Here is a 19,083-nt window from a genome sequence, read left to right as displayed (position 1 = left end):
AAAATTATAATATTGTAAGAGCGGGGGGACGGAGGACCCGACGCAAACAAAAAGGGCGTCTTCAAGTTACCACAAGAATGGGTGATAAACACTAATATAATCTAGGGTTCTCTCCAATATAATCTAAGACAGTGGTTCTTAACCTTATTGGAGGTACTGAACCCTGCAAGCTTCATCAGTGCATTCACCGAACCCTTCGTAATTGGAAAAATAAAATATGATTTCTTCAAAACATAGGTATATATTTTATGACCCCTGCCGAACCCCTGAGACTGTCTCAATGAACCCCTGGGTTTCGATCGAACCCAGGTTAAGAACCACTGATCTAAGGAGAAAGGGGAAAACCTCTATTTTGATTCAATAGGTGAAAGAAAATACGAAAGAAACCCTGTATTTGGGTAACCGTATCAGGTTAACACACCTTTAGATCTCTAATGAGTAAACCAGCCTTGCATGCTACCTCTACCTGGCTCGTTGTCTGAAACACCATGTAACACTCAAGCACAGAGCAGAGGGACAATCAGTCTTAAATATGGTAGAGCCTGCATACCAATAACCCATAATTGGTAAGTAATTAGACTGCACCTGGATATCAATTAACCAAGGCAGAAATCTGCTTGCGTGAGCCTGAAAAACGATACTGCCTGGAAAATGAGTAGGAAAACCCTGAAAAATAGAGGCAATATTTTTTTAAATCTTCAATGCAACTCTGAATGTTGTATGTAGTCTCATCTGAGAAATAGCTTATTGCGAAGTTATTAAACTGATCATGTTTGTAAACTGAAATTGTTACCAGGATTTGTACATGATCTTAATCTACAGTTTAATAGTTGTTGATTGTTTGCTTCTGCTGTAGCTTGATGAATCAGACAATCAATCAATCAATCAATCAATCAATCAATTTTATTTAAAGTGCAGACTCACCATGCGACATGGTCCCAATACACTTTACAAATAATGCAGAAAAAAGATGCATTAAAGAAAAAAGGAAGAAAGGAAAATAAATGTAATTCAATAACAATTTAAAAGATCAAATCAAAATTTTTGTATTTAAAACACAGCCCAATTTATAATAGTATTAAAAATACAGTATTTAAAACAATATTTACAACACAAAGACGCAATGGTATTAAAACACAATATTTAAAACACAATATTTAAACAGTGTTTAAAACACCAAAATGCAATACAGCCCTACTAGCCCTACCTGCCACCAGTGTTATAGGGATGCAGTTCTAGGGTAGGCTGTAATGAAGTGAGTACAAGTATGTTTTTAGTCTTGATTTAAATGTTTCAACTAAACGTGCTTCTAATGGAAGGCCATTCCAGAGATAAGGTGCACGGTAGACAAATGCTCAGTGACCAACAGATTTTTTTCTTTACTAAAGGCCTGCATCGAGAAAGCGAAGAGGACGTATATGGTGTAATCAGCTCAGATAGGTAGTGTGCTGCAAGACCATTCAAGGCCTTATAAGTTCAAAGACGGACCTTAAAATCAGCTCTAGCTTGTACTGGTAGTGAAGAGAAGCCAGAATGGATGTTATAAGTTCAATTGCTTTTGTTTTTGTCTATTCTAGCTGCAGTATTCTGAACAAGCTGAAGACTTCTAATTAACTAGGAAGACCAGAGTAAAGGGCATTACAATAATCAAGCCTAGAAGATACAAATGCATGTATTAAGGTTTCAGCATCAAGCAGTGAAAGAATAGGTTGAATTTTAGTGATATTACTGATGTGAAAAAATGCCATATTGATAATAGCCTTGATAGACAGCTGTTGGATGACACAAGGCATGATGAATCCAGTGATGATATGTCAGAGACATTTGAAATGTCCTCTGCTCCCACTTTCACCCTACTGGAAATCCTCCTCCTGCCCCAACTCCACAAAGGCCCAACAAGAGGCGCAATCATCATAATAATTCAGATGACCTTGAGCTCCAGAAACCTTTTTATTTTAAAGGTCTGCTACTCTCCAAGCTGCCAGTGACAGATAGTATATTTGGACATCAGGTGGCTACAGAATTAAGGCTTATAAGAGACCCAGCATTGAAGATCAGAGTAAAGAATGTAATGAATTTTCAGGCCCTGGAATCTGAACATACAAGCCTACTACCACCATTATATCCCTGTTTGTCCAGTGCTTCTGAAGTCTGAGTGGGCAAAGTGCCCATATTGGAGACTGCCTGGTGTACCCATGCTGACGTAAATTAATTTGGCATGTAGCCATCGTCAGGATTGAAAATCTAGATTTGTACTGCCACTGTGTGCTGGGGGTTGGATTTTAAATGTGTTTGCCATCGAGGGCACTCGATGGCAAACACATTTAAAACTGGTGTGTGAAAATTAAATGTACATAAAATATGCTGTGCTATATACACCGATCAGGTTAAAAAAACTTAAACCAGTTTTTTCATGATTAAAAATGCCTTAAATCCTATAAACTTGTCTATAAACACGTATTATTTAATTATATGATATGTGTACTTATATAAGCAGATAATCATAATTGAATCAAATTCAAAAGTAAAATTTTTTTTTATGAAATGGAAATCTTGTAAGCTCATTGGAAGGGTGGTGGGGTGCATTCTTTTGTTATTTAAATATCTTGGCACGTACTGGTGTTCATGATGACGTCTATCTTAACAGACGCTACAAGACCTGTAGAATTTTTCATATTAAAAAAAAATGAAGACCACCTATCATATTTAAAAAATGCATGGCAGCTAATCCTACATCAGTTTCACCCTTCTTCCCTCCATTGGAATTACATGGTACTGCATGTGGTGAAATTTATGTAGGAATAGATCCCTTGCATTTTGAAATAGATTTCATTGTTTAAGTAATGAACACACATCCAAGGTAACTAGCCTACTGTTTAAAGTGTAAGTTTTGTAAATGTTAAAAAAGACTGAAAAGATTGGATGACCATTGATTTCTTCGGACATAAGTGTGTGCTAGGTGAACATTTATGCCAAAGCGCCTATGCCAAAGACCTACATACGCTGTCTGTGTAACTATGACTGTAAATATTCTCACCAACAACTGTCGCTGCAGAACAGACAACCCATGTTGCCTGCGTCTGCTCAACCATTGCCTCACCAAAATTATTTGTTTCCCCTTCTGTTTGACTTCACAGCACAAACAAGAGCAGCTGTTGTGGGCTATCAAGTTCCATCATCTCCGTTTGGGATTGTCCCATACCCGTGGTCTCTATGGCAACGAGCGTTTCTACTGTGTTCAGAATTCCGATAACAAAAAAGTCGTGTAGTGTGTGATCGCCCGTCGTTGCCAAATCGTTAAATGTGCGCATCATTACGATGGAACGACAAGAAAATCGGGACAGACTCTCACTGATGTTAAGATTTTAAAAGCCCGGTTTTAGTGAGCAGATATATTTAAAATGTAAAATGATTTGCCAAATGACATGTAAAAATGTTATTGCCTCATTATCATTTTGTACTTCCTGGACATATCCATGTCGTTGTATTTCTTCTGCGATTTGTATTAAGTAAAGAAGAATGGCTTTTGAATCCAGGAATTCAGATGAATTATTCACATTAATAATTATGTATTTAATTTGGAAGTAATTTTCTGCGTTGTACATATTGTAGTAACACATACCATTATATTAGTCATGTAATATGATACTTTGTTTTCTGTTTCAAATATACAAATGTTTTCCAGGGTAGAATACATTCATGCAAGTACAGAAAAAGAAGATTATGCAATTGTAAAATGTAAGAAATTTCACATTTTGAACATGCTAAATTATAGGCTGTTGAAAACTTTATAGCCAGGGTCTAGAATGCCAAATGACCTTTCATAAAAATTTAAACAAGGAAATTAGTTGTTGAATATTGTTGATCCTTGGGAGGAGCAGTACCCTCTCGGTCCTGTAGAGGTCACTGTCGCTCTAGTCACAATCACTACTGCTACTGCTGCAAGAGCCCTGTAGGACACAAAAGTAAGTCACACCCTCCTCAGTAACATTATCACAGCATGAGTGGCAGGTGGTGTCTGCTCACACTGTGCTGTAGTGTTGTACGTCATCATGCTGTGCAGGTGTACAATTAAACTATTAAATGCATCTAGGAAGTGCACCTATTCCAGCCCACAAACATCAGCAAACCACAGAGTCTGTACAGCATGAAAAATCTCATACATTTCAAAATTTCACTCTAAAATCAGCTGCAGTATGGTACAGGCAAATTCACTTTTCATGAATATTAAAATAAATATTGAAGAAGCGTCATTTGAAATTCATAGTTTAATTAAACTATATATGTACTTACCTCTCCATGTCCACAATGTTGACGGTGCTTCTTGTGTCTGTGACCATGCCCCTGCCCGTGCCCATGGTCATGGTCGTGCCCGTGCCCGTGCCCATGGTCGTGCCCGTGCCCATGGTCGTGCCCGTGCCTGTGCCCATGGCGGTGCCCATGACCATGTTTTTTATGACCCTTTCTGCCATGCTCATCATCACTACTGCTGTGACAACGGTCAGGAGAACGTTTTGGGCTGTGACGACGGCCAGGAGAACCTTTTGGGCTGTGACAACGGTCAGGAGAACGTTTTGGGCTGTGACGATGGCCAGGAGAACCTTTTGGGCTGTGACAACGGTCAGGAGAACGTTTTGGGCTGTGACGACGGCCAGGAGAACCTTTTGGGCTGTGACAACGGTCAGGAGAACGTTTTGGGCTGTGACAACGGTCAGGAGAACGTTTTGGGCTGCGGCGACGGTCAGGAGAACGTTTTGGGCTGCGGCGACGGTCATCGCAATGATCTTTCTTCTGCTGCTGGTCATGACCGTGGTCAGAATCATGTTGGTGATCATGATCACCACCATGGGAAGGGCGTGGCTGATGTTTACCATCCTTCTTTTGCTGGTCATCATACACATCATACCCTGAGGGATGTGTGCTTCCTGGAGAGAACATGAAAAAAACACTTTATCCTTTTATCAAGTTCAGGAAACTTCAAAACAAGAAGAAGTAGAAAAATGTGTTACCTGAACAGCTGCCAAACATTCTGGAACATAAAATCTGAAAGTAGATGCAAAATCAAATCAATGTATGATTGCACACAAAACAGAGTTCCCTCTTGTCTATTTAATAATAAGCAATGGACCTACAGAAAAAAAAATCAATAAAGAATTATAATGAACCGTATGCTGTGCGCTGCAATTCGCAGCCAGGATGACCGTAAGGTCATTGGCAAGATTTTTGTGTTAAAACATTGTTACAAGACCTTCCTTTCATTGAAAAAGGCTCACTGACATGTTGACTCACCCTCTGCCTGTGTTTATAGTCCTTAAATTTGGGTTTCAAAATATGCAGTTGACGGGCCTCTGTACCAAAACATTGTACAGCTGTACAATAATTCAAGCTTATTGGTTGAAAATTGATTCTAACTGCCACAGCCAATGGCGTGGGGGCTTATTCTGCTTGTCCATGTAGCTGCCCACATTGCACTCCAGACAAGCGATCACTGAAACTCTTGCTTATTATCCATGTGAAGATGGTCACATGGATAACACATTGTTCCTGAATTTCTTTAGATCTCGGCATGATGTCTAGCTTTTGAGGATCATTTGGTCTACTTCACTTTGTCAGGCAGGTCCTATTTAAGTGATTTCTTGATTGAGAACAGGTGTGGCAGTAATCAGGCCTGGGTGTGGCTAGAGAAATTTAACTCAGGTTTGATAAACCACAGTTAAGTTATGTTTTAACAGGGGGGGCAATCACTTTTTCACACAGAGCCATGTAGGTTTGGATTTTTTTTCTCCCTTAATAATAACCTTCATTTAAAAACTGCATTTTGTGTTTACTTGTATTGTCTTTGACTAATATTTAAATTTGTTTGATGATCTGAAACATTTAAGTGTGACAAACATGCAGAAAAATAAAATATCAGGAAGGGGGTAAACACTTTTTCACACCACTGTATCTAGTTATAAAACAATACCAGTTCGCTATCAGTAGCAACAAGCAAATTGGCTATAGTTAGCTTGACAAATGTACAAAAATGGCAATATGAACATAGTAGCGATTGCACAAGCGTTTTGCGGATATTTGTAAATTCGGGAAGCTAACTAGTAATAGCTCATTTGCTTGTTGTTACTGATAGCGAACTGGTATTGTTTTATAGATAAGTAATAGTATACACAGTTTCAGTGATCGCTTGTCTGGAGTGTAATTTTGGAAGCTACGCGTTCCTTTTATCTCTTTACGTGTTCAATCATCCGTGTTTAGCTAAATCTTTATTTCTCTCAAACTGTTACAGTTGCATCGTTTGTGGTAGACTATCATATCTTAATTACATAGCCAAAGAACTTGCTCGCCCATAATATAGTTAGCTAAAGTGAAAACTTCAAAAAGACAAAAAAATATAAATGTTGTGTTGTGTAGCAACATTTCATAAAGTCACCTGTTCGGCGAACATTTTCTAACTAGAACACTACAAAAAGACGGCAGTCTGTTGCGCTTGTCACTGTCAGCTTTCCAAAACAGTGCACAAGAACACTGAACTCTATAACAATGCTTTATATAACGTGTTATATTCATAGACTGTGGGAAGGATAAACAGGTTGTTTGTTTCTGCAATTCCTCTCTCCTCTCTTGACCGTTAGGTGACCGAAGTACCTTGTACCTTTAAGGATTAATAAAATAATTAAATCACTCAATTTCTCATTAACTGTAATGTCGTTAAGAGTGGAGTTACCGGTGTAATCTTTGAACAGACGCTTACTTAAAAAAACCTGATCTTGTCTGTTGGTAAAGGTGTGCCGATCATACGATACAGACCATTGTGGCCCTACAGGTTTTTTTATTGCCGAGGTATAACAGGTAGATTAAAGATTAAAGGGCCAGTACATCTAATATTAGATTAAAGGGCCAGTTCACCCAAAAATGAAATAAAACTTCCACGTACCCATATTGGCATGTATTAATCTAGATTGTTTTACTGAAATTTGTTTTCTTGATACCCACCACCACTCTCCCTGATACAATGGACCTCAATGGGACCCAGTTTTGTGGAAATTAAGACACCAAAAATGTACATAAAAAAACTAAACAGCAGCGTCTCTGTCTAAATATAAATATAAAACATCCAGACCTTGTTGTGCATGGTTTCTACCAAACTCGTTTCTACCAAAGTACCAAAGTATGCCGACTGTGTATATCCCCGCAAAAAGTCTCTACTATAGCATGCCAGTATTATTGGGTGCAGTGTCAACATTTTTTTCTTTTATTTTTGGGTGAACTGCCCCTTTAAATCCCAGTACTGTAAATCACAGACAGAACCCAAACATGAGAATTCTTTGGGATAATACATACATTTATTTTAAATGCGATAGATCTTGTGGGCATAATGGTATGGGTTATAGAAAAATGGTTTATAGATGTTTGCCAATACACAATGCACATGAACACTCAAAGACAAAAACTGACAAATGCTAATAATTGCAGAAGTAACATCTCACAATGGCATAAAAAACAGTGCCTTTCATCAAGCAAATACACTGCTCAACTTTTTTTTTTTTTTATTGAACTTAATATGAATAAATTACAAATGTGGAAATGTTGCGGTATACTTACAGAGATCAGGCAGTTAAGAGGTGTACAGTAGGCTTTCAGCTGTGCCCTCGGAAATGCCTCGGAGTGATTTATAACCCTGCTGCCTATCCACCTACACAGAGGCGTGGTCTGGGACTAATTCTTGTTACACAGCAGCCAAACATCTTCTTGAAAGGGGTGGAATGAAGAAAGGGTGACCTGATCGAAACTGTCTAGCTCACCTTCGAATGGGATTGCATTTTATCACTATAGGAGAACAATAGAAGTAAAATTAAGAAGAAAAATAAATATTATGGCAATCACTGAATAATATAAAATAAGATATAAAACCATTATCCCACTTTACTTTATTGTTCCACAAAGGGAAATGTGGTTTGCAGCCAGGGAAAAAGCAATCAATCATCTACATCCTGAAAGCAAAGCAGCAATAACAACAAGGCAAAACTAAGTTCTTCGCTTAAAAAACGGACTAATCAAAATTCTGTACAGACAATGTAGCCCTGTAGAACCAGAGAGCTGTCCACAGACCCTTCTCAGAGCAGTTTCATCAATGGGAAATGGGGAACTGTGTTATGGTCAGTGAATCCAACACTTAAATTCCCCCTTAGCGGAGCTATATTCAAGTCAAAGGAATCAATTAAATATAAATAAATAAATAAATAAACAGGTACAAAAGACAAGTGCTTTAGCATGGGTTATGCTAAAGCAAGTGCATTTTCCTCTGACTGATCCAAACTGGGAGTAAAAAACAACAGGAGCAATAGAAGCAAATTTAAAAAATGGAGGAACGAAAAACAATAAATTAGTAAAACAATGCAGGTCATCAGAGTGAGTTAAAAGGAAGCCAGGAAAGAGTTTTCTTAAAGACTATAAACTAGAAACAAGGACACATTTGTAATGTGTAGTCTTCTGAAGGAGCCCGTCCTGACCTAACGCATGGCTGTTAGTGATATGTATTTCTCAATTACACTGCATTCTCCCTGAGAGACCTGGGAACAGGACCCAGGTTTCCTGCCGTGAAGCTGAACATTCTTAAATAACAATGGAACAGCATTCCATTGTTCCAGGTGTGGTGCATACAAGGCTGGGGAATGGCTCAGAAATTGTACAGCCATTTTAAATGTGCTTTATAAATAAATATGACTTGACTATTGCAACTATGAGCTCAACAAATTAATTTGGCCTCAAAGACTGTCAAAAAACGGCTCTACAACAGTTGTGCCATTTAATATTTTAGGCAAATTTAAAAAATCTTATTGGTGCCGTCTCATGGCTTCTGAATTCTACATGTGAGTAATGAGCGTGTATGATTTTCTGAATGAATCAATGAGACTGCACTACTGGCATGAGAGATTTATTTTGTTTCTGTAGGCCCCGTGTGAAGCCTGGACTGTGGGTACTCCTTTACCCAGGCATCACTTCTCAGCAACCTCCAGCACTGCTGCTGCGCTTTCTCTGGCCTCCAGCAGCAGAGCAGAGGCCCTCTGCTGAGTCTACAAGGGAAACAAAAAACCACAGACCATCTTAAAAACCTCTTTAAAATACTCTTGAATTTTATATTCTATTCTGAACAGGAAACAGGGAACATGTCCCCTTAACTGTTACACTATTAGTAGTATTGTATTTACATTGTATTTTTCCTGTTAATAAAAGTTTTTAAATTATGTTCAAATGCAATGTATTTGCATCATTGCAAACACACACGACTTACAGTTGTTTTGAAAGATTCATCAGTGATGTCTTTCAGGTTGATCAGAACATTGTAGTAAGCCCCGAACACTGCTGTTTCCAGGGCCTTAGCTGCCACCTGAACAAAACAGATGACAGGGTATGTTACAACCCTGCAGGAATATTGCCTCCTACAAGAAAAAGCAATGATTTCACTGAAGCAATGGGTGACTAAAACTAAGCTTCGTTGAACTTTCTGCTCCTGTGAGTGTTATGTGTTGTGCCAAACTACAGCACTTTACTCTGGAGATGATGCTTATCTGACAGCATCTAACAGAGCATCTGAAATATGCTTTGACATGCACTTGAAATGTCTGTCCGTCTGTCGCTATGTCTCTTACCTGGATGTCAGACTTGCAGGCAACGTTTCCATAGACCATCATCTCTTTCAGACTAGGCCACAGCAGGTTTACTTTCTCTGCCAGAGACAGTGGCACACCCACTGCTTTCATCAGACCTTCCTCCATAGCTGCCTCCCTCCTGGACAGAACCGGAATAGGGGTGGGGTTAAAGGGATAGTTCAAATTTTTTGTTATCTACCCTTATTTTTGATAATGTGAATTGATAGAGAACATTTTCACATCAGTCCAGCCGTCGCATCATACATGGAGCTCCCGCTTATGATTCCCTCAGCAGTCTATAATCATGATTTGGAGCAGTTATTTCATAATGTTAAAGTTACATCACCATCTAATCATTTATTGTGAGGCCAAGTACAATTCCGCTGCACACAGTCAATAACTGGACTGATGTGAAAATGTCCTCTATCGATTGACAACATCATGTGATGTTGAAAAACTTGAAGAGGTACCCTTGGATTGTTTGGATATAAATCTTCACAATGAGCTGTAAACCAGGTTCTCTAAGAGATGTCTTTGGTTCTTGAAACATTCTCACTGGCGGCAAAATACACCTGTATCCTCTTCCAGAAAAGTTCATCACTGCTCCATTTTTTAAAAAGTCATTAATTATTGAGATTTTCAGGAATTTAGATATGTCTTATTTACGAAGGCGACAACCTTTTGCCTCATTTTTGTTTCTCAGACCTTCCCCATTTTGTTGGATGGCAAAAGGAATTATTTATACCACAGTGAAAGTGGAAGTCAAGGATGGATGACCACTTGAGAGTTCCAAAAGATGAACTTTCCATCTATTCCTCAATCCATCCATTATTTAATGTGTTTATTCAAGGGTTGTGGGGGATGGAGAGCATATCCCAACATGCATTGGGTGAGAGGCAGGAATACACCCTGAACAGGTCACTAATCCATCACAGGCCACACACAACATTTACTCACACTCCAATTTACACTCCAATTAACCTGCATGTTTTTGGACTGTGGGGAGAAACTGGAGGAAACCCATGTGGACACAGGGAGAGCATGAAACCACAGACACAGGCCTCAAGATTCGAACCTGAGACCTTCTTGCTGCGTTTACCTCGTTATCTCATCCGTTGAGTTCTTTGGCATTTTGAGGGCGGCCTGAAAAGAAGAAAGGTCAGAGTCTGAAATGGTCATTTTTGGGGGAATTCCTCTTCTGTTTCATTTAATAAGATGACATTTGTTTCAAAAAACTTTGGGCCACGGCCCATATAGAAAAGCAAAAGAGACATTCACACTTTTCAGAGGATAAGCAAACAAACAGGTTGTCATTGGAAGTGAAACAGGCAGGATAAACTAGTTTCTATACTTCTTTTTCCACACTCCTTCATGTTATGACAGAATTATCTCCTCGGACTGACAGTAACCTTCCTCCATACCCTGGCATAACTGATTTCCAGTCAAACATTACTGCTGGCACCTGCTCAAACATGCAAACAAACACATTCCATTCCAGCATCACGCCTCAGCGCTGACAACTCGCCAGTGAACATCACAGGAGAACAGAGGTGGACTCTGAGAAGACCAACAAGATAAATAATTTAAAATAAAATACAATGTGCTAGTCCTGTATATGGCTCAATGAGCAGACCACACACTTGATAAAACTTATAAATAATGCCTTTCATTTTAATTCATAACATGTAAAGGAAAGCACAAACAACAATGAATGAAATGAAAGGCAAACTACACTTTTTGATAGTTCTATTCCAGGTTTGCTTCTCTTTTCTAATTTGCCAACTTGTTTACCCCAATGCAGAGGAAGACCCACAAATAAACCAGTTCATGTTGCTAGTTGGCTTTGTTTCCTTGAGTTTAACATTAAGTGCAAGCCATTGGAAAAGAGAAGAATGATTTTAAGCTTGCCAGACATCCAGTAATACTATGAGGCAATCACATAAAGATTTCATGAGCTCCTGCTGCCCTTTTCCTTTCTCTCATCCAGTCCATGTCTGGCAGTCTTACATAATTTCATCATTATGCGAGGGCAGCCAGGTATGGTGTATAAAGAGAAGGGAAATGTGTTCTGCATGTTGAGTCAGCTCAGGCTGTCTCCCAGCTCACCATGTAGTGGCTGAAGGCATTGGAGTCAGCGTCCACCATCTGCAGCAGCTCGCTAATGGCCTGGTGAAAGGGTGGGATGAGCCTCCTCATGACACTGTCCAGGCTCTCAAACTGCTTCTTCCCATAGGTCATCTGTCCAACCATACACCCCAGTGCTGCCCCCTAGGGGAGCCAGAAAGCACAGCAATATCACATACAGGCCTCTGACTACATTTCCCACAACGCCTTGGAGCAGTTCTCCTGTTGAAACAGCACTGATCTCTGCAGAGAAAATAAAAAGTATTACAGGGAACTACAGTGTCTAAAATCTGAAATGTCAGCTGCATTCTTTCTTTTGACTTGTTAAATTTACTGTACATTTGCTCAACACAAGAATTGAAGATAATAATACAATAATTGTCAGGAAAGTGTTCATACATATCATGGACTTAGTTTCCCCAACTAAGCATTGGGGTTTTTAGTGTAACTTCAGGTGAACTACAGATATGTTTATCCTCAGGGGAGGTGGTGTGTTACTGTAGATGGACACTGACCAGTGTGCTTGAAAATGGGTTGGGATTGGTACCATTGCAGCAATCAAGGCTGAGACTGATCCACCTCCTGGTGCGGGCGTCCTGGCCCCGACACTGCGGACAAACTGCTGTACTGACAAGGAGACCAGCTGCCTGTCCTCCTTTGAGCTGTCCTCCACCATGTACCTGCAAAACAGACCAATCAGCCACACCGTGGACCTGCAAACCTGACCAATCAGCCACACATGCACTTATAAACCTGACCAATCACCCACATCGTGGACCTGCAAACCTGACCAATCAGCCCCATGTGTGCTTACAAACCTGACCAATCACCCACACCGTGGACCTGCAAACCTGGCCAATCAGCTACACCATGGACCTGCAAACCTGACCAATTAGTCACACATGCACTTACAAATCTGACCAATCACCCACACATACATGTACAATCTGGACCAATCATCCACACAATGTATGTGTAAACGTGATCAATCAGCCACAGCATCTATTGCCAATACTGACCAATCACCCACTCACCAATCTCCCTGTGTTTAGCCTCTTTAAGATAGTCAAGGAATTGGGTTTGCAACAAGAACATTAAGGGTCATTCTCTGGTGGGTTTGAGCCACTGTACCCTTCAGAAATTATTTTCTCCGGTAAATCTGTATCTCTATGAACCGATAATATCATAAATGGTTATGCCAGATGACCTTGCGAGATGTCACTCACTCAATTATTCTCTCCTTAGGAATGAATGGTCCAAGGGAATCTAATCCTAGTTTGCTGATCACCTGAGAGAGACAGAGAGAAATATACCAGGGGATAAATTAATCTCTGGTCTATTTTGTAAAAATGATTCTGTAGTTAATGCATGAGCAGAGATTGATGGGTAAGTACTCACCAGCCGCACTTTGTGTTCCTCTTCCAACACAAATAGCTGGTCCCTCTGGATGTAGAAATCTGCACAGTCCAGCATGGCTTTCAGTGGGACCAGGCCCACAATTTGGGATCCCACCACTGGCAGGTTCAAGTCCTGTGCGGCACACCCAGAGCACAGCACCCCATCACAATGATGACTCCGCCTCTCTCCTGACACGGCCCCTGACTGTGGCTGCACCTCCTCACCTTGGCGTCCCTGCAGACCTCTTCATAGACGGTATGGATGGACGTCAGCTCAAAGTCCAGAATGTTGGTGGAGACCTGGGCCAGATTTGCCTCCTCCAGGTACCAGCCCATTCCCTGTACCTTTTTTAGCAGTCCTGGCTGAGACACAAAAACTCAGCAATTCAGACCAAAGGACGGCTCTTTAGTCTCAATTACACAGTTAGATACTGTAAGCACACAATATCGGAAGAAAAGAGTTCATCACATTACAGAAGATCAGTTTATTAATTTTAACATCCCAGGTTATTTTCTTATCTTCAAATTTGGAATGAGCAGCCACAGTTAGCACTAACATTAAGGCTATAATTTACTGGGATACAGGGTTAGAACCCAACCCCCAATATTACAAAATAGGCCTAATATTTGTAAGTTTTCTTCATCAATTCTTAATTGACAATGTGTGCTAACATAAAGACAATCACATGATTACAAATAACCTTTTAGTGTTAATCCTTATTACTATTACACCGCTTTCTGAACTAAGTGCTTACTAGGAGTCTTTCTCTGTCTCTCTCCCAGCAGACAGACAGTCTTTGACCTTAATGTCTCTGCTTCTCTTGAAGGGGGTAATTAACACATTCCGGTCTTACAGCAAGGTCAACAAGGGGTATTCAGAAGACAAAATACTGATAAATGTGGCAAGTCTTTTTGTTTTGGTAAAGCCTCCCCTTCTGGAAAAGTGTGCATAAGAGTCTTACTATGATTCAAATCAGAAAGCCGGTAAGCTTTCTCACTTTCTGTTGCAATTTCTTTGCAAATAAATACGAAAGTTAAACTCAAGTATAGCTATCGTTGTTTTTACTGGGATCTGTTTCATCAGACAATCACCTGTGAAATGTTAAAAAGCGCATTAAAAATATGTATTATTAAAAAAAAACTAATTTTGGTGCCATGCCCCCTGGGCCCCACTACAAGGTTGCAGTTTGTGCTTTTCAGCCCCCCCCAATATTCAAACTAACATTACAATGGCCTCCAGAATTATTGACACCCTTAATAAAAATGGAGAAAAAAAGCTGTGTATAATAAACAACAAGGATAATAATCTATATGGGCCAGATTTACTAAGCCTTTTGCAACAATTTTCAGGCGCACATATGACGCATTCTGCCCAGGAAACATACGTTTCTCACTATGTATTGAAACAGGTGGTAGCTGGTTGACCAGCAAACGGCTCAGGCAAGCTACCAGTACCAGCAGGTGGACCAGCTCATACCCAGCTCGACCAGCTTTATAACCAGTTTGGCCATGAAGGTTGACCAGGTCATACCCAGCTAGACCAGTTTATGACCTTCTGCTGTAAAATCCAGCTATGCCAGCTTGACCAGCATGAAAATTGAACTGGTCGAGCTGGCATAGCTGGATTTTACAGCAGGGGATACATTGTACTATAAACATACTTTATGGGCCAGATTCAACCAAACCACAATAGAGATTTAATCATTTATTTTCAACCAACTATCTAAAAAACATTCATTTCTCTGTGATGATGACATGTCTGGGTGGTTGGAGTTATCTAGAATACAACAGCATAGCAAACACAGCCCAGGTGAAGAGGGCCAGGAGCTTCAGTAAACTTCCTGTTTACTTTATTTTTAAAGCAGATTATTAATGGTCAGAGAAGGTGTATTAGAAGTGCATTCTGAAATGTTTTAGATCAGTAACATGCTGAAATATGTTTGAGAACAGCAGCATACTGAAATAGTTTTTAGATATATCTTAGATCAGCGCATGCTGAAATATGTTTTAGATTAGTCATTTGTGAAATATGCTTTATATCAGTGTATGCGGAAATATATTTTATATCAGTGCATGCTGAAATATGTTATAAATAAGCAATTACTGAAATATGTTTTAGCTAAGCGCATGCTGAAATAATAGGTTTCAGATCAGTGCACGCTGGCATACCTGGCCCTTGCCTCTGCCCTGCTCTCGTATGTCCAGGGCGATCCGGTGAGCCTGCTCCTTGGTGCTCAGGAGGTTGATGTTGTACGCGATGAGGAACTTACGCGCACCGGCCACTGTGGCCCCCCAGGAGGGCACAAACACGGAGGGGCCATAATCAGGGGCCCATTCTGGCTTTTTCAGCTGCAAACACACGGATGCATAAACCACACCTCATTAAAATCATAGTCGCGCACACTCTTCCAAGTAATTTATTACACACAGTGTCCTGCTGTACGACTATCCTTCTCCTGTTAAGATTGACCCTCGTTAGTCAGCACCTGACTACATTTTGGGTGTGTGTCCTGCCTTCCTATCTGTACAAAAACACACAGATTTTCTTTTCAAGGTTATTTATTTTAGAGAAGCATTCTGTGGCTTATGAGTAAGGGGCATTGACTCACTGCTGAGTTTTCTAATGAAATCACAGCTACATTAATTTCTGGTGACATAAATTAAGCTATTTTGTTCAATCACCCTGGCTAATATGCAGTTGCTCTATGTGTACAAGATCTATCTGGGTGCAGTTTTAATTTGGACAATTAAACATATAGAAACTGTGTGCAGATCATTGTGACTTTCACAGATGAAAGGACAGTAATCCCTTAGGACAGGTTACAGCATGATGTAAACACATTTCTTACTCAGTAAAATCTGGGCTCACCTTCTCTGCCAGAGCCTCATACTCTCCTGCTCGCACAGAAGGCAGGGACCTCCTCTCCTCTGTACGAGCCGCCTCACCGTACAGATACACTGTCAACACACATCTCATCACATTCTGGTCCTATAGTCTACTATGCATTTACTCTATGTACATTTTACATTTACATTTACATTTTAGTCATTCGGCAGACGCTTTTAATCCAAAGCGACTTACAAGTGCATAGGTTCTACCACAAGTCAAAGCATCACATCCAGAACTAGGAAAATACACCTGGACTGCTGTTCTAAACATATAGTCATCATCATAAGTGCAATTTTTATTTTTATTTATTTTTATTTTTTTTGGGGGGGGTTAGACAGGGATAGGGGTATCAGAAGGGGGGGCGGGGTAAATCAGGAGGGAGGACTAAGGTAGAGTTTGAAGAGGTGTGTTTTGAGTCTGCGTCGAAATAGGGGGAGGGATTCTGCTGTCCTGACAGTGGTAGGCAAGTCATTCCACCACTGAGGAACCAGAACGGAAAACAGGCGTGAACGTGCAGCTCGACCGCCAGGTGCCCGTAGAGAGGGAACCGTAAGGCGACCAGAGCTGGCAGACCGGAGTGGTCTAGCTGGGGAGTAGGGAGTGATCAGGGATTGTATGTAATGTGGGGCAGTCCCCTTAGCAGCCTGAAATGCCAACACTAGGGCCTTGAATCGGATGCGTGCGGCAATAGGAAGCCAGTGGAGGCTATGTACGATCCTCATTATCTCACAAATCCTTGTTATTTTCATATCATACATAAGCATGTCTATTTGCGTAGAAACCAGGGCCCTGTTTCAAATGATGTCGTTCATTAAATTGAGGATTACTGCGGTTCACGAATGTGAATGAGGATTAGAAGCTTTGAATAACTGAAGCTGGACACCATGACTGTCTCACCTGGCACATTCAGAATGTCAGCCAATCTCTCAGCGAAGAGGTTGGCACAGGTTACACATTCATCCATGGTCACGTTCTGGACAGGGATAAAGGGGCACACATCCAAGGCACCCATCCGTGGGTGCTCCCCTAAACATGCGGACAGACAGGGGGTTTGTGTTAGGATTCTCACAGACAACTGGGAATGACTATAGCAATACCTGTGACAGAAGCCTTTGCTCATTTCAAAGGGGGTTCATGAGGGGGTGTGGCATCAATGTGTGATGTGGTCATGTGATGAGGGAACTCACCTGAGTGTGTGGTCATGTGATGAGGGAACTCACCTGAGTGTGTGGTCATGTGATGTGGATCTAACCTGAGTATGTGGTCATGTGATGAGGGAACTCACCTGAGTGTGTGGTCATGTGATGAGGGAACTCACCTGAGTGTGTGGTCATGTGATGTGGATCTAACCTGAGTATGTGGTCATGTGATGAGGGAACTCACCTGAGTGTGTGGTCATGTGATGAGGGAACTCACCTGAGTGTGTGGTCATGTGACGGGGGAACTCACCGGAGTGTGTGGTCATGTGATGGGGGAACTGACTGGAGTGTATGGTCATGTGATGGGGGAACTGACCGGAGTGTGTGGTCATGTGATGGGGGAACTCACCTGAGTGTGTGGTCATGTGATGGGGGAACTCACCAGAGTGTGTGGTCATGTGATGGGGGAACTCACCTGAGTGTGTGGTCATGTGACGGGGGAACTCACCGGAGTGTGTGGTCATGTGATGGGGGAACTCACCGGAGTGTGTGGTCATGTCGATGAGGTTGAATGCGGCACGGGCAGCGCTAAGCGCTCCCTCCACTACGGCCTGCGGCGAGCCCACAAAGGTGTAGACGGTGCGGTTAGTGGATACCCCGGGATCCACATCCAGCAAACTACACCCGTCTGTCCTGGAGATGGCGTCAGCGATGGCATCTATCACCTGCATGCGTATTGTTCAGGAATACCTTTTATAGATGACTGCACTACTCAATTGAGAAAATGTACATTCAAAACAATTTTTCAGAGGTGAGGTGAGTTGTGTCATTTGTTTCAAATTAGTCTAATATCTAACAATAGAAACACATGTAAACATATGATTGTCATTTGGTAACATATTTGGTAATCATTGTCCTTTTAGCCTGATAAATCTGATTGTGCCACACCCAGTGTCCCACAGTCTGCACAAAACCTCATGAAAGCAGAATCTTATGAGAGAACAAGCCCAGCCTATCAAGCATGTAGAATCCCTTTGTCTGACAGACCAAACATGCCAGGCAGCTCTGCTTCACTTACATGAAAGCACACATTCCTGCTGCTTTATATCCCACACTCAGCCTGCCTGAACGGGCCTCATACCTCTTTTTTTCGTCCCTCCGAGAAGTTGGGAACGCATTCCACCAGCTTGGCCATATTGCTTGGGAATCGGAGTCCACCCCAGAGCGAGTGAGCAAGGGAGGAAAAGAGAGACGTCCAGCTATCCCGACACAGCCAAGTACACAAGCTGAATGATTAACCTCTGTTCCGCTGCCTGTATGTAGGTCACCTGGAAGGGCCTTCCTGTCTGCTCATTAGCCAAAAACTGAAGCAAGCACTCTCTGACGGCAGACTGGTTTAGCAAGGCTACATTTCAACCAAGAGTGAAACAGAGAAAGCACAAAAGGAGGAGGGAGGGGGGAACCAGTTCTACCACCCCTCATGACAGCTATTGGGACCAATTGGGGCTCCAATAGCTGACATGTCGATGCACACTGAAATATGGTTAAAATACTGAAGGAGAAATCTGGAAAAACATGGTGCACAGAGAGGGAATATGAGGAATTCACAGAGATCATGGGAAGGGAACAAGGGTTCAAAAAGACAGAACACTTGCTCAGTTTATACATCTCGAACAGAGACATGTGGAAGACATGATAGATAGGTAGATAGATAGAGCATGATTCCTCAATTCCGAAACGTATGTGAGGGTGTCAGCCCTGACCCCCAACTCTGGAGCAGCTACCTCACTTCAGTCTACTAACTTATGGTTTTAAATATTAACTGCTATACTAGACTTTGAACTGCCGTGCCTCTGTAAGATAATATCCTATACAGTACCATGACA

At 41.2% G+C, this 19,083-nt stretch overlaps 1 protein-coding gene across 1 annotated transcript; it reads right to left on the bottom strand.

The window, feature by feature from the left end:
• Positions 1-888: 888 nt before the first annotated feature.
• ftcd (formimidoyltransferase cyclodeaminase) lies at positions 889-18,576 on the bottom strand. The gene is made up of 17 exons (XM_061236400.1): positions 18,339-18,576; positions 17,739-17,922; positions 16,956-17,084; positions 16,038-16,126; positions 15,338-15,517; positions 13,394-13,531; positions 13,170-13,301; positions 12,998-13,059; positions 12,319-12,451; positions 11,754-11,915; positions 10,747-10,790; positions 9,648-9,786; positions 9,290-9,385; positions 7,600-9,071; positions 5,010-5,043; positions 4,294-4,925; positions 889-3,950 (listed from the first exon to the last, which is right to left on the bottom strand). Exons 1-14 carry the CDS (start codon positions 18,390-18,392, stop codon positions 8,994-8,996), a joined length of 1,620 nt encoding a protein of 539 aa, XP_061092384.1. The 5' UTR covers positions 18,393-18,576; the 3' UTR covers positions 889-3,950; positions 4,294-4,925; positions 5,010-5,043; positions 7,600-8,993.
• Positions 18,577-19,083: the final 507 nt, after the last annotated feature.

This window comes from Conger conger, chromosome 3 (genome assembly GCF_963514075.1).
Source record: "Conger conger chromosome 3, fConCon1.1, whole genome shotgun sequence".
Lineage (NCBI taxonomy): Eukaryota > Metazoa > Chordata > Actinopteri > Anguilliformes > Congridae > Conger > Conger conger.
The sequence above is the reverse complement of the archived record's forward strand: the minus strand, read 5'-3'. Positions and strand labels throughout refer to the sequence as shown.